The 15,204-nt window shown below is 52.0% G+C and overlaps 1 protein-coding gene across 2 annotated transcripts in view; it reads right to left on the reverse strand.

The window, feature by feature from the left end:
• The window catches only part of PKHD1L1 (PKHD1 like 1), a 278,999-nt gene that overhangs the window by 171,366 nt on the left and 92,429 nt on the right, over nt 1-15,204 (reverse strand). For both annotated transcript variants that reach the window (XM_075352949.1, XM_075352950.1), the window contains exon 22: nt 6,419-6,549. In XM_075352949.1, coding sequence (XP_075209064.1) covers nt 6,419-6,549 — 131 coding nt within the window. The remainder of the gene's footprint in view (nt 1-6,418; nt 6,550-15,204) is intronic.

A 15,204-nucleotide genomic window follows, 5' to 3' on the forward strand; every position in this document is an offset into this window, starting at 1 on the left:
CACATCTGGCGTCACGAACAGGATAAGGACTAGACCTGTTGAGACAGGTGACCATGTGCCTGGGCGGTCCGCTTGAAAAATTGGAAGCGCCGCCATATTGCCACCATGAAAAGCGCGCTGAAAAACAACAGCAGCCCGCGCTGGAAGAAGTTACCGCCCACGAAGAGGTGTGGCTACCCAGAGATCCCCTGCAGAGTTCTGACCTCGCTTGTGAAGAGAGCGGAAGCGTCCAGAGACGGCGGAACGGAAAAGAAGCCAGCAGCTTGCTGTTAGAGAAAATGGCGTCTGAATGCAGAGACCCAGAGCCAGGCTCCGCTGCCTGGTGGTGTCGGGAGCTCGCCGAGTTCTGCGATCAACTGGAGGCCAGGGTCGGAAGGCTGATCAGAGAGGGACGTGCGGAGTTCCTGGGAATGACCGCGGCGGTTCAGGCCTACGAAGAGAGAGCCGCGCGCCGAGTGCCAGACCGGGCGGTGACGACTCAGACCCCGATGCTGCCACCGATGGGTGAGTCCAATGATGCCCATGCCAGCGCGAGTGCCCCGACCCCTGCTGCCACGTCCGCGGTCCCTGAAGAGGCGCCCGGCGCGGCGACGCTGAGCCAGGCCGCAGCCACGCCAGGTGCGGCCCGCCAAGCCCAGGCCGCCGCAGCGATGCCCTGCTCGGCCCACCAAGACCCGGTCCCTGCAGCGAAGCCCTGCCCGGCCCGCAAAGAACCGGCTGCCACCGCGACCCTCATCCACGCCGCAGGTGTGACGCTGACCCAGGCCGCCGCCTTGCTAGGCCCGGCCCGCCGAGACCCCACCGCAGCAGCAACGCTCGTCCGCGCCGCAAGTGAGGTGCTGAACCAGGCCGCAGCCCCGCCAGGTGCGGCCCGCCAAGCTCCGATCGAGGCAGCGACGCCCAGCCCAGCCTGCACAGAGCCCATCGCAGCTGCGACGCCGATCCAGGCCGCCGCCATACAGGGCGCGGCCCGCCAAGACCAGGCCGCCGCCATACAGGGCGCGGCCCGCCAAGACCAGGCCGCCGCCATGCCGGGCGCGGCCCGCCAAGATAAGATTGCATCACCATTTTCCCCGGCCTGCAAGGCCAGAGCAGACACCGCTCCCCAGTCCAAAGAGGTCCCTGCTGGAAAGCCCACGCTGGGGGAGGACCCCGCATACTGGCAGCTGAAGGCTGACATGGAGGCCAAGTTTCCACAATGGTTGGTGGACCAGTACATACTCCCTCCGCATACCCCCAAGACGACTCCTGCAGCAATCATGCCAAAAAGATCCCTGCCTGGGCCTGCTGAAGAAAGTCCATCCCCAGCACTGCCACCAAAGGAGTGCTCAGAAGAACTAAGGGGGAGGGGAGGCCAGCAAGCTGAGGAGCTGACTCAGGAGCCACCAGCAGTGGATCCATGCCCAGAGCCGGAGATGTTGCCCTATTCCCGCTGGGATGAAGAAGACCTGACACCGTCTGCGGAAGAAGATTTACCTAAAAGCCTCACCTGGGAGCTGGTAAGCTGTACCTCGCAGAATCCAGTCCGCAAGACACGGCGCCGTAGCAGAACCCAGTCTTTCCCTGCACCGCCATCCCCAGAGCAAAGAGATGACATAACGGCCAGAGACCTAGAAGAAAAACGGTTCCTGAGAAGAGCCAAAGCACAGGTCAGAGGACCCCTTTGTAGAGGAATTGTGGAAGACTTTAGCCTGAAGTCAGGATACGGGTTCATCGTAGCACCTGGTATCAAAGAAGGCATTTTTGTCAATAGGAGAGACGTCAGAGCTAATCTGCCCAGAGGACACCCTGGCAGAAACTTAAAGATGGGAGACTCCGTACAGTTCACCATGCACCAAGGAGAAAGAGGGTGGTATGCGCTAGATGTAGTACCATGTCCCAAAGAAGAAAGGAAAGACAGTAATAAAGAAAGAAAAGACCAAAGACCTAATGATGAGACCACTACAGATGAGGAAAAAGGTCAAGAAGCCAACAGGTGCCGCAGCCCTACAGGCCCAAGCCCTGGTGAAGAGGAGTCTGCATAAGTTCAAGTAAAGTACAGCAAGTTTTGACCAGTTTGGAAAGTTTGTTTTGCAACGTTTTAAAGTTCAAGAATGTGCCCACATAAACTATTGTGAGAAATAAACCTTAAGGCTATGAACTGGCTATAGCCACAAACATTCGCAGTGTAAATAGTTACACCAGAGGGCACCACCACCACCAGAGTCAGCCTGTTTAGGGGCTTGGCTCGTCTGCAACCAGGAGGAGCCCGTCCGTATATAGGGCCTTGGCTCGCCTGCGACCAGAGAGCATGCCTGTTTATGGGGCCTGGCTCTCCACCACAAAGAGGGTACCTGGTCAGCACCAACTGTGGAGGCCGCCTCTACATCCTGCCAGAAGTGGCTGAAGGCGCGGATCCACCAGGCCAGGTATACCCTGAAACCACCAGCCCATGAAAGCCGCCTCTACATCCTGCCAGAAGTGGCTGAAGGCGCGGCCAACGTGAGAGGGTTTTGGGTGGGTTAACGGACTTGTGGGTGGAGGGTGGTGATGTATGGTACCTGGTGCTTTTAAAAATGTTTTACATGTTTTAATGTTTTATGCATTTTAAAATGTTGTCTTGCAGCCCGAGGACGTGCTGGTGATAACTAAGGGGGAATGTGGCGCCCCTGACCTGGTCAGGCACCACTGAGTACTGCACCCATGCTGGGGACAGTACAACACAGGTAATCCAGAAGGCTGACCGGGGTGTGGTACACAGGCGCATAGTGATCAGGTCTCACACATGTACCTATGAGAGGACCCCTGGGGATCCCAGGAGGGGGAAAAGCCTTCACCTCCACTGGAATAGTGGAGGGGGCCAAAAGCCTCCATCTCCTCTCAAGGGGTGTGGTAAGAGAGTCTGGTTGCTAGGTGGCGTAGGCAAGAACAGGAGAGGAGGGGCAGTGAGCCAGGCAGTGCAGAGTCCAGGGAGCTCGAGTGAGGAGCAGATCCCGTGGGCTGCTGTAGTCTGACAGCGTCCGCGCAGTGGCTACCGACGGGGGAGAACGGTCAACTAGGAGTGCTACCCGAAATCCATCTTCAGCTAGAGAGAGAGCAACGGAGTGGGAAGTAAGGAGACTGCTAGAGAGTACCAGGCCCAAACGGGCGGCAGATCCCGAAGCGGAGATAGATCCAGCTTTCTTTTGCTAAACCTGCCGGTGTGGGGCTCTCAAAGCCCACGCCACAACACCACAAAAGCCGCAGCCACGTAGCCACAGTTAGGGCCCATAGGTCACAGGAGGCAAGCAGCTGGAGTGGCCTGGTCCAGGCGACAAGCAAACGGCAAACGAAGGGGAGAGAGGCTGCAGCATCTTCCCTGGGTGACCCCCATAGGGACTCAAAGTCGGGGTTACCCCAAACCACCAAGGGCTAAGGAAGGCGAGTTAGTAGTCACCCTCACAAGTCAGCCTGAAGGACACCTGGTTCCCACTTGGTTCATCCCAGCTACGCCCGGGTCACTCACCCTGCCATCAACTGTGAGTAAAAACCCTGAAAGACATCCTGCCTGTGTTGAGTCATTCTGCGCCTTGTAGTTCTACGCATCTACACAGGGCCCTGGGGCTTGCCTCACTCTCAGGAGGCTACTACAACTGGCTGCACCCACCATCAGCCCCAGGCATCCCTTAACCTGCAGTGGCGGTCCCCCACTGACCGCAAATCTGAGAGTGGCGTCACGACAAACTACAAAGAAGGTTTCCTACCTGTGACCAGACAGATCCAGCTGAGTGGAGTCCCTGAAGGTAATGCACCGACACAGCGTTTGCGGGGCTCCACACATTATTACACAGTGTCTTCTCTTGTTATATATAGAGTGGAACCTTGATTAACGAGAACAATCCGTTCTGGGACTGTGCTTGTTAATCAAGTTACTCGTTCAGCAAAGCAAGATTTCCCATAGGAAATCATTGCAATGCAGACAATTCGTTCCACAACTTGTTAAATGTCCCATCCTGGTCCCCTATTGTGCCATTCCAAACACACACAAACACACACAAACATTCACAAACTCACACAAACACAAACACACACACACACACGCACATATTATGCTCACCTTACCTTCCGTTCCCTCGCCGGTCTCCTGGGACTTGCTGTTCGCTGATACGGGCTGTGTATTGGGTTACCATCACGACGAGGGCGGAACTTCCGCTGCCAGAGCGCTGACATCAAAGGCAGGAGCCGCTTGCCACTGATTGGTCAGCGTGCTGCCTTTGAGTAGCATCTGACAGCCGAAGTTCCTGCTTCGTTGCCATGCTTGCCAATACACATCCAGGAGCGGCGAACTACAGGACCCAGGAGGCCGGCGATGGAACTGAAGGTACACATATTATGCTCACCTTACCTTCCGTTCCATCGCCGGCCTCCTAGATCTTGTAGTTCGCCGCGAGAATTCCTCCCTCGTCGCGATGAGCTGGCGAACTACAAGAATCATGAGGCTGGCGATGGAACGAAAGGTAAGGTGAGCATACTGTGTGTGTGTGCGTGTGTGTTTGGTTTTGTGCGTGCTTGTGTGTGTTTGTGTGGGCTGCAAGAGCGGGTCAGAGCGCGGTGGATGGACGGAACCGGAAGTGTGTGTGTCGCGGGCGGGGAGGAGGGTGTCAGCACACTACGCTCACCCCCTTCTGCTCGGGTCCGGCGGCCGCTGCTCAGTGGTGGCTCGAGCTGTAGGCCGGATCCCGGGGGTTTCTCGAGCGGCACTCCTCGCCCGTGAGTGAAAGGGGTTTGTTGGGTGTGGGGATTGTTTATAGTCCGTGACGCCACCCACGGTTGTGGTGATTGCACCACCGCTGCTCTGGATGGGGATCCCGGGGATGGTGATGCGGAGCAGCCAGGTGTTGTGTTGCCCCTCCGTGGGTAGGGGTTGGTGATCCCGGGGCCCGGTGATGGCTTGGGGGTGCAGGGTCTGGTGGGCGCAGGGACGCGGGGGCAGCGCTGTGCCTTGCGGCACTGTGGTACTCACTCAGCCTGAGACGTTGACACAGTTTTTACGGTAAACCAAACGGCTGGTAAGACAGTCCCACGGACGGCTGCACTTGCTCTCCCGGTAGATGACGGTGATGTCCCTTTTCCTAGCACCTTGGTGTACTTGTTGGTTGCGATGGGTCCCCACCGGTAACCCGCTCCCCGGCTTCAAGCTGGACCGGGGGAGCTCTACTCTTTGCCCGCAGGCGCTGGCCCTAAGAAACTGGTGCCTTGGCAGTGGCGGTGTTTCTTTTACACTGGCTGGACTGTTGCCTTCAATCGGGACTTGGTTGTTGGGGGATCTACGTCCCCTTCACTGATGGATCCGGCAAATTGTGGCGACTCCTAGCCTTGCCGGGGTCCGAGAGGCCCCTTCCCTGGTGCTGACTGTCCTTCGGAACACTGCTCCAGACCACCGGGCACACAGCCTACGGGGTCCTTCCAGGAACTTCCAAACGGTCCCCCTTCAGACAGTCACCGCCGTTGCTGACCTTGCTGACCTGCCCTGCACTTAGCTGGACTCTTCAGGCTTTTGCACACTCCTTCTGTTCTGTCACCACTCTTGCTTTCCTCCTTTACTACTTTTCTTTCCTTCACTTTCACTTAGTTGTTTGCTCAAGCCCTGCCTGGGCTACTCCTCCACTCCTTCCACTTGACTAGACTCTGTTGTTTACTCAAGCTCGTCCCTGAGCTGACTGCCTGGTTTCCCCCGCCTCCAGAGCTGTGATCTCCTCGGTGGGCGGAGCCAACCGCCTGGCCCACCCCCTGGTGTGAATCATCAGCCTCTGGAGGAAGGCAACAAGGATTTTTGGTTAGCTTAGGTGTTTCTACCTGGGATGTAGGGTGTGGTGGTGTGTGACCTGTGTCCCCTGGCTTGCCCAGGGCGACACATGTGCGGTGAAGATTTTGCTCATACAGCAAAGCTTTCTCGTAAACCGAGTTACAAATTTACAGAAAGCTTTGCTCGTTAAGTGAAATTCTCGTTAACTGGGTTACTCGTTAAGCGAGGTTCCACTGTAGTACTTTCTCTTTTTACATATCATCCCTTATTTTTATATCTGGCATCATCTCTTAGTAGTGTCCTCTTTTGCTGTGTTTAGCGCTGTGCATTATTACACAGTGTCCTCTCTTGTTATACTGTATATAGTGTTGTCTCTTTTTACATAGCATGTTCTCTTATATTGTATAGCACCATGCCTTATTAAATAGCATCCGTTTATTCTGGAAAAGAAGAGAACACCACTCCATTTGTTTTTACGGTAGTCTAAAACATTGGTGATCAAGCATGCTGAGTAATTTTCTCAGGGTTTTCAGGCCAAAATAAGGAAGCTAATTTACAGATATATGACAACCTTGAAAAACTATTGGAGATCACAAATACACAATGATTTTTATTTTATCTTAAAAATAAACCAAGGGAATGTGCAAATCGTACCTGTTCCCCTGAACAAAGTCGTAGGCAAAATAATCGGTAATGGTTTTCACGGTTCCTAGACTACTGCTGTCTTCATATTGAAAATTTATGATAATCGTATTTGTAAGGTATCCTTTATAGGCAAAGCAAAGCTGAAAAGAACATAGAAACACAGTCACATATACAATAAAAAGGAACTATCTGCGCACAAATATAAAAAATCTACAGAGAACATCCAATCATCTGATCCTCCCCAAGCCTCGTGCACACGTTGAATATTTGGTGAGTTTTTTTACCTCAGTATTTGTTGGCAAAACCAGGAGTGGGTGATAAATACAGAAGTGGTGTCTGTGTTACTTTTCCTCTCGTTGTTTCACTTCTGGTTTTGGCTACAAATACTGAGGTAAAAAAACCGAATCAAATACTGAGGTATAAAACTCACCAAATACTGAGGTAAAAAACTTACCAAATACTCAATGTGTGAATGTGGCTCACTCACACAAGTGTATAAATCGGACAAGATCAATATGACAGTCAAAGGGACAGCATTCAAACCAATCTTATTCAATGAGGCGGTGCACATCAGAATTTTTCTCAGGTGTATTCGGCATGAGAAACAAATTGTACCATGTTGCGATTTGACTCCAAAATCGGTGTATCGTGCGAAAAAAAAATTGAATGACATACGGACAATCAGAATAGCGTCCAATATTTACTGATACATTAGAATTCTGTAAGAAGACTGTAAATGGTAATGTAAAAAATGACTAGCTGCTGAGTAAAAAAATAGATTGCATATGGATTTGATGCATTTTATTGCCAGAAGTTGTAGATTGGTTGCAGGAATATTGTGTAAAAATTTCAGCACCAAATCTGCATCTGTGACGCCCTGGGCAAGCCAGGGGTCACAGGTCACAACACCACATGCACCCCACATTCCCTGCAGGTACACACAAGGTCAAAACTAAAATCCTTGTTGCCTTCCTCCAGGAGCTGGTGTCCACACCAGGGGGTGGGCCAGGCGGTTGGCTCCACCCACCGAGGAGTTCACAGCTCTGGAGGCGGGAAAACCAGGCAGATAGAAGTGGAAGTTCAAAGTGAGAGGAAGTGGTGGAGGAGCTAAAGTAAGAGCAACAGAGAAAGTGACAGCAAGAAGCCTGAAGTTGGTCCGGGTGTGTGCCCCGGACTGAGACAGCAAGGTTGGCAGACGGCGGTGACCATCTGCAGGAGAGATTGCTCGGAGGTTGCCGAAAGGACCGTGGATGGGTGGTGACCCGGCGGTACCGGAGCGGTATACAAAGAACAGTCAGCACCAGGGCAGGGGCCTTTCGGATCCCGGCAAGGCTAGGAGTCGCCATAATTTGCCAAATCCGTCAGTGAAGGGGACGACTGTCTCCCAACAACCAAGTCCCGATTGAAGGCAACAGTCCAACCGTTAAGGGGAGACACCGCCACCGCCAAGGCACCAGTTTCCCAGAGCCAGCGCCTGCAGGCAAGAGTGGAGCTCCTCCGGCTCATATCCAAGCTGGGGAACGGGTTACCGGTGGGAACCCATCGCTACCAGACAACTACACATAGGTGCAGGGAAGAGACCGTCACCGTCAACTGCAGGGGAAATCAGCACCGTAACCGTCCGAGGGACCCGTCCAACCAGCCGTTTGTTTACCGAGAACTGTGTCGTGTTTACTGGCTGAGTGAGTACCTCCGTGCCGTGCGGCACAGCGCTGCCCCTGCGCCCCTGCACCTCCACAGGCCCCATCCCCGCCTGTCCACCATCCAATTCCATTACTGGGCCCCGGGATCACCAACCCCTACCCACGGAGGGGCAAAACAACAACTGGCTGCTCCATACCATCACTCCTGGGTTCCCCAGCCAGAGCAGCGGTGGTGTACACTCAATCACCACAACCGTGGGTGGCGTCACGGACAATAAACAATCCCAACCACCAAACCCCTTACACTCACGGGCGAGGAGCGCCGCTAGAGTCCCCGGGATCCGGCCCATCGCTCGAGCCACCGAGCAGCGGCAGGCCGCAGCAGCCGCGGCAGCCGGACCCGAGCAGTGGGAGAGCGCGGCGACCCCTCCTCCGCCCGCGACAACTTGGCGTCACGAACAGGATCTTACCGCTCTGCCGTCTGGTAGAGGTGCGCCTTGTTACCGCCGGAGGTGTCCGGCCAGAAAATTTCAGAAGCCGCCATCTTTGGCGCGAAGAGTTCCCGCTCGAGCGTCTTCTCGAGTAGCAGAGGCGCGAAGGCCAAAACCCCGCCCCGATAGAGGAGGGGCCGAAAAGAAGCTAAGGGGGACGCGATGGCGGCTGGCTGCATGTAAACGCAGCTATAAAAGCAGGGACGCCAGGACTCTGCAGTCACCCTGTTCCTGGAAGGAGTTGCCAGCAGAATGTGGATGCCGTCCCGAAGCACCGTCGCCCCCGCGCCAGGAACCGCGGCGTGGGTGGAGATCCGGACCGCGCAGCTCTATCAAAGGCTGCAGGTCAAAATGCAGCTCCTCATGGATGAGTGGGAGGCCGACATGGCGGACGTGATAGCGACCGTGCGGAGACGCGAGGAGGAAGCTGAGGAAGAGAGGGTGAGTGACCCATGCCCCGATGCCCTTGAAGGGCCGGTCATCGCGGCTGCGGGACCCGGTCTAAGACCTCTCGCCCTGTTACCTCCCTCGCCACCCATCTCGGAAGCTGTGACCCCGCCACTAGGCCCGCTGCCACCGCAATCGGTAGCGATACCCAGCATGCCCGCCCCGGCGGGCCGACCTGTAGCCGGAGCCCGTAGCAAATTGGAGGTGCTGCCATGGAAGGCCCCGAAGTCTGCACCGGAGGCAGCCCCTGAGAAGTCCCCCGAGCCGGAGCTGATAACCCGTTCCGAGCCGAAGGCCCAGCCGCGGAAAGCCCCTGTGCCCATCCCCCACACCTCGGCTGAGGTTGCGCCGGGTTGTCGCTGCAAGGCGGCGCCCAAGGCCAAGACGCCGCGGGACCTGCCGCCCAGATCCCTGACAGTGGGCAGCGTCCAGAATGTCCCGTGGGGCCCGACCCGTGCGCCGGAGCTCGCAGCAGCGCCGTATTGGGACAGGGAGCCGGTACCGTTGGGCCCGGAGATCGGTGAGAGGGAAAGGAAGAAGGCGGAGTTGGTGGCCCGTGCAATCCGGGAAAAGGAGAACCTCCGTCAGGCGACCTTTCGTGTCCGGGGCCCGCTGTATGAAGGGCAGGTGAGGCGGTTTGATGTCCGCCACGGCTATGGGTTTATATATGAACCGGGCCTGGAGGCCGAAGTGTTTATAGCCCGGCGGGATGTGAACGCTCATCTGCCAGAGGAGCACCCTGGTCGTAACCTGATGCCGGGCGACATAGTGCAGTACACCCGGCACTGTGGAGAGAGGGGGTGGTTTGCCCTAGATGCAAAATTGAGGGGCAGCCAGGAGGCCCGTGTGAGTTCTGCACCCCCTCCCTCAGATGAAGCCGAAGACTCAGAGTAATGGCAGCGGAGCACCGTTGCACCGTCCCTGTTGGGACCAAAGTCTGTTTGTTTGAAAAGTTTTGAAAATGATGATAAGTAAATGGAACCGAACAGTCATCTGATTTGCACCGTGATTGGGAAAACCGGCCGTTGCCGACACCGTTGTCCCCGTGGGGACCGTTTAAAAAGTTGCATAAGGGACTCCTTATGGACAAGCCCGTGAACTTGCAGGGCAACCACAAACGTTAAGTGGGTTGTAAATAAAAATCTGTTGTTGCAGCTACCGTTACCGCCTCCGGAGAGGCAGGTTGGAGGGAGGGCCCGCAGTAGAGCAGGCTGGGGCCCAGCCACCACAGGAACCGGTGGCTACCCTCTGGAGGGGAAGGACAGATCCCGCTCGGGTAACTTGTGCTGGACTGGGGTCAAGGGGTGCTGCCTTGGTTTTAGGGGCAGCATCAGGGCCAGGTTACTTGGGTGGGAGAGAGCAGAGCCGCAACCGTTAAAATGTTTGCAACGTTTAAGTACCGAACCTCCCGATGTGGGATGATGTCATAAGCTGTATTATGTTTACCTTTTTCATATTTTCACAGAAAAACAAAAGGAAAATAAAACCGGTGTTGGACGGGCAGCCCGAGGACGGTCTGCGTTTTGCTAAGGGGGAATGTGACGCCCTGGGCAAGCCAGGGGTCACAGGTCACAACACCACATGCACCCCACATTCCCTGCAGGTACACACAAGGTCAAAACTAAAATCCTTGTTGCCTTCCTCCAGGAGCTGGTGTCCACACCAGGGGGTGGGCCAGGCGGTTGGCTCCACCCAAGGAGTAGTTCACAGCTCTGGAGGCGGGAAAACCAGGCAGATAGAAGTGGAAGTTCAAAGTAAGAGGAAGTGGTAGAGGAGCTAAAGTAAGAGCAACAGAGAAAGTGACAGCAAGAAGCCTGAAGTTGGTCCGGGTGTGTGCCCCTGACTGAGACAGCAAAGTTGGCAGACGGCGGTGACCGTGGATGGGTGGTGACCTAGCGGTACCAGAGCGGTATACAAAGAACAGTCAGCACCAGGGCAGGGGCCTTTCGGATCCCGGCAAGGCTAAGAGTCACCATAATTTGCCAAATCCGTCAGTGAAGGGGACGACTGTCTCCCAACAACCAAGTCCCGATTGAAGGCAACAGTCCGACCGTTAAGGGGAGTCACCGCCACCGCCAAGGCACCAGTTTCCCAGGGCCAGCGCCTGCGGGCAAGAGTGGAGCTCCTCCGGCTTATATCCAAGCTGGGGAGTGGGTTACCGGTGGGAACCCATCGCTACAAGACAACTACACATAGGTGCAGGGAAGAGACCGTCACCGTCAACTGCAGGGGAAATCAGCACCGTAACCGTCCGAGGGACCCGTCCAACCAGCCGTTTGTTTACCGAGAACTGTGTCGTGTTTACTGGCTGAGTGAGTACCTCCGTGCCGTGCGGCATAGCGCTGCCCCTGCGCCCCTGCACCTCCACAGGCCCCATTCCCGCCTGTCCACCATCCAATTCCATCACTGGGCCCCGGGATCACCAACCGCTACCCACGGAGGGGCAAAACAACAACTGGCTGCTCCATACCATCACTCCCGGGTTCCCCAGCCAGAGCAGCGGTGGTGTACACTCAATCACCACAACCGTGGGTGGCGTCACGGACAATAAACAATCCCAACCACCAAACCCCTTTCACTCACAGGCGAGGAGCGCCGCTAGAGTCCCCGGGATCCGGCCCATCGCTCGAGCCACCGAGCAGCGGCAGTCCGCAGCAGCCACGGCAGCCGGACCCGAGCAGTGGGAGAGCGCGGCGACCCCTCCTCCGCCCGCGACACATCTCTTGGTAAAAAAAAAACCCCACGGCTTTCTGCCAGGAGATGCTGGTCTGTGAACTCAGCAACCTTACCTAAGGTGAGATCACTGAGTTTACTGAGGTCACTTGAGGTCAGGTTACTTGCAATCACAGGTGCTGGACCAAATTTGCATTTCTTGGCTCAAAAATGCAAAAAAAAATAACGTTTTTGAGGCCGTTGTAGTACAATTTAATGCCAGGAGGTGCAAATTTGGTGCTTATATGTCTGCACCACATTTCAGCAGCAAATTTGCACCTCCAGGCAGAAAACCGTATTTTTTTTTTTGCCAAGAGATGCAGGTTTGGTGCTGAGAGATTATATCCCAATATGTAGCAGGTGTAATAATAACAATAATAATAATATTAGCAAATATCGTCTTCACTTTGGGACCTATTTTTTTATACGCTCGTGTGACCCCCAAGGTCTTTTTGTAAAGCTGGTTATTAGCACCCAGAAATATACTTTTCTGAGGCTATGTTCACATGGATATTTTTAGGCATTCAGTAACAGTGGACCTGACTCATTATTGCATTTGCGCTATTTGCAAATTTGAGGCAAATGTACTCCAGTTACTCTTGGAGTGATTTAAAGTACAAAAGTAATTTTAGCTAAATTTTTTAAATTGTGTGTAAAAATATTAAAGACAAAAATAAAGGACATTATTTTCTTTGCACAAAATTCATGAAACGTATCTGTCATTTTGAAGAATTTGGTGCAAAATATTGTAATGAAAACCATGGGCTGTGTGCCCAAAATTAATTTTTGATACTGCCTATTTTCACTGCATCAAAAGAGCAGCGTCTTAGGTGCGATGTCGGTGGGGTCAAATCGAAAGTGACGCACATCCAGCGTCGCTGTCGACATCGCAGTATGTGAATCCTTTTACATACGATTAACGAGCGCAAAAGCGTCGTTATCGTATCATCGGTGTAGGGTCTGACATTTCCATAATTTCGCAGCAGCGACGGTACGATGTTGTTCCTCGTTCCAGCAGGCAGCACACATCGCTGTGTGTGAAGCCGTAGGTAATCCGTGGAGCCGTAAATCCGGTAATCATCTGTTAGAACGGATCCTGCAGAGATCCATTCGCAAAATTATTTCAGCAGGATCCATTTTTGTAATGTGGGAGTCTATGTAGATCGGATCTGTTAACGGATTGTTATTGATCATAATTGTAATGGATCCTGTAAGAAGAAAACAGATCCTTTACAAATGGAAGGAAAATGGATGACTAAATAGTGATCCGTTTACAGATGTGTTTTTCATAGACTCCAATGTTAAAAAACAGATCCGGCAGACATCAATTATTTAACAACGGTCAAAACAGTTGTTTGTAGAACTTTTTGTCCAATGGATCTCTTCAGGATCCGCTCTAAGGCTATGTCCGCACGTTGCGTCAGAGTACCTGCAGTTTATTCTGCACGTTTTCCTTCCCTTGGTTTTTGACCAAATGGCTTTTGACCATTTTTTAGCGCTAAAAACGCATGTGTTTTTACCGCGTTTTTAGTGCGTTTTTAGCGCTTTTTACCTGCGTTTTCACCTGCGTTTCTGCAGATGCGTTTTTGAGATCAAGACACTGAGAAATAAAGTTGAATTAGTCAAAAAGAATGAAAAAAGTGAAAAAAAGTATAAAATTAACTTTTAATAAAATTATATGGAAAATATCAATTATAATGAAATAATAGCGGTTATGCACATTATAACAGAAAAATAAGTCAAGTTTATTATTTTTTAGCATTTAAATTTTTGGTTATTGTGTGTGTGTAAAGGAACATTAGAACCCTTTAATTTTTGTCCAGAAAAGCATGTGTTTTTGGAGCCAAAAACGCTGGGAAAAAGCAGGTAAAAAGCATGAAAAACGCAGGAATTGTGGTTTTGGTTGCGTTTTGCCATTTCTCATTGACTCCAATGTTAAGGAAACGCTGCAGAAATGGCAAAAACAACTGACATGCTGCTTCTTTTTCAGCATGGTCTGACCACAAATATGCAAATTAAACGCTGCAGAAGAAAAAGCAAAGTGCAGACAGGATTTCTGCTTTTCCCATAGACTTTGCTGGAAAACAAAAACGCATGTGTTTTGGCACAAAAACGCTGCAGCTAAAAATGCTGCAGAAACGCAATGTGCGAACATAGCCTTACAGATGATTACAGGACATGTGAACTCCGCCTTTCTCAGCGTATACTGACTTGTGGTGCGTGTTTCAAATCCACAACGTCAATTTCTCTTGCGGGTACAATGAGTTTTCTGTGCAGATTTTCCCCTTAGACTTGCATTTGCGGAAAATGCATAAGTAAACAACGTACATGCGTTTTTAACGGAAATTCATCAAAAACACATGTAATCTGCATATAAATGTGTCAATAAAGTTTTGTCAAAGTTATATACCAGGAAATATCAAAAATAAAGCAGCTTTTGTTAAAACATAATATACCAAGAAGAGAAAAAAAAAACAGCATTAAAAATGTTATAAAAATGTATGAAAAACCTCTCAAATATATTGATAAAATAAATGTAAATTAGCCCCTTCATGACATATGAGATAAAATGATGTCACATGTTGTGTCCTTTCCTAGACATCTTTAGAGGCAAAATATGTCTTTTAGGCCTCAGTTCCACTACCATTTTGCACGGAATAAAACATTGGATTACACTCGCACCAGTAAAAAACTCCGGGGCAATGTCCATCTGTGATTGATTTCTCATGGTATATCGGCATGAGAAAAGAATCGCAGCATGCTGCATTTGGCAGTGAGTCTTGGCTCACACACACCCATATAAGTCTATGGGTGCGTGTGAAACATCGCAGTGCACTCGCATGTCATCCAAGTGCTGTGCGATGTATGCAGAGGGAGGCCGTGGAGGAGAAAGTGCTCCCTCCCCCTCTCTTCCGCAGCTGTGATCCGATCGTAAGATCACATCACAGTCTCATGACCCTCGGCTGACGCACGCAACAGAGGGTCATTAGCATATCGCTTACAATGCTCTTGCATCAGAAGCATTGCGCAAGTGGAGCCGTACCCTTAGAGAACAAAAAAGATCTATAGTCTGAAATAAGACATAACAGATCCTTATCAGAATCGTGGGCTCCCCATGCACATTAGACTGTCGTCCAAACCCGTATTTATTGGCAGGTTTCGCCGATGATAGTCTAGTGTGTTTTGAGGTTCCTTAAAGGAGTATTCCCGTTTCCAAGATCCTGTCCCAATATGTAGTAGATATAGGAACAATAATAATATTATTAGCAAATATCTCCAATTAGAAATGTAGTATAGTTCTCCTAATATAGTCATATCTCTTACCTCATGTGCTGGCATTGCTGGACCTTGGGTATCCATGGTTACTTATGACCACTAGCAACTGACTACCTGTCACTATATGAGTAGTAATAACGATAGATACCTAAGCTACTGCAATGCCCTGCACATGAGGTAAGCGACATAGCTAATCAGGAGAGCTATATTACATTTCTAACTGGAG

Source organism: Anomaloglossus baeobatrachus, chromosome 6 (assembly GCF_048569485.1).
Source record: "Anomaloglossus baeobatrachus isolate aAnoBae1 chromosome 6, aAnoBae1.hap1, whole genome shotgun sequence".
Lineage (NCBI taxonomy): Eukaryota > Metazoa > Chordata > Amphibia > Anura > Aromobatidae > Anomaloglossus > Anomaloglossus baeobatrachus.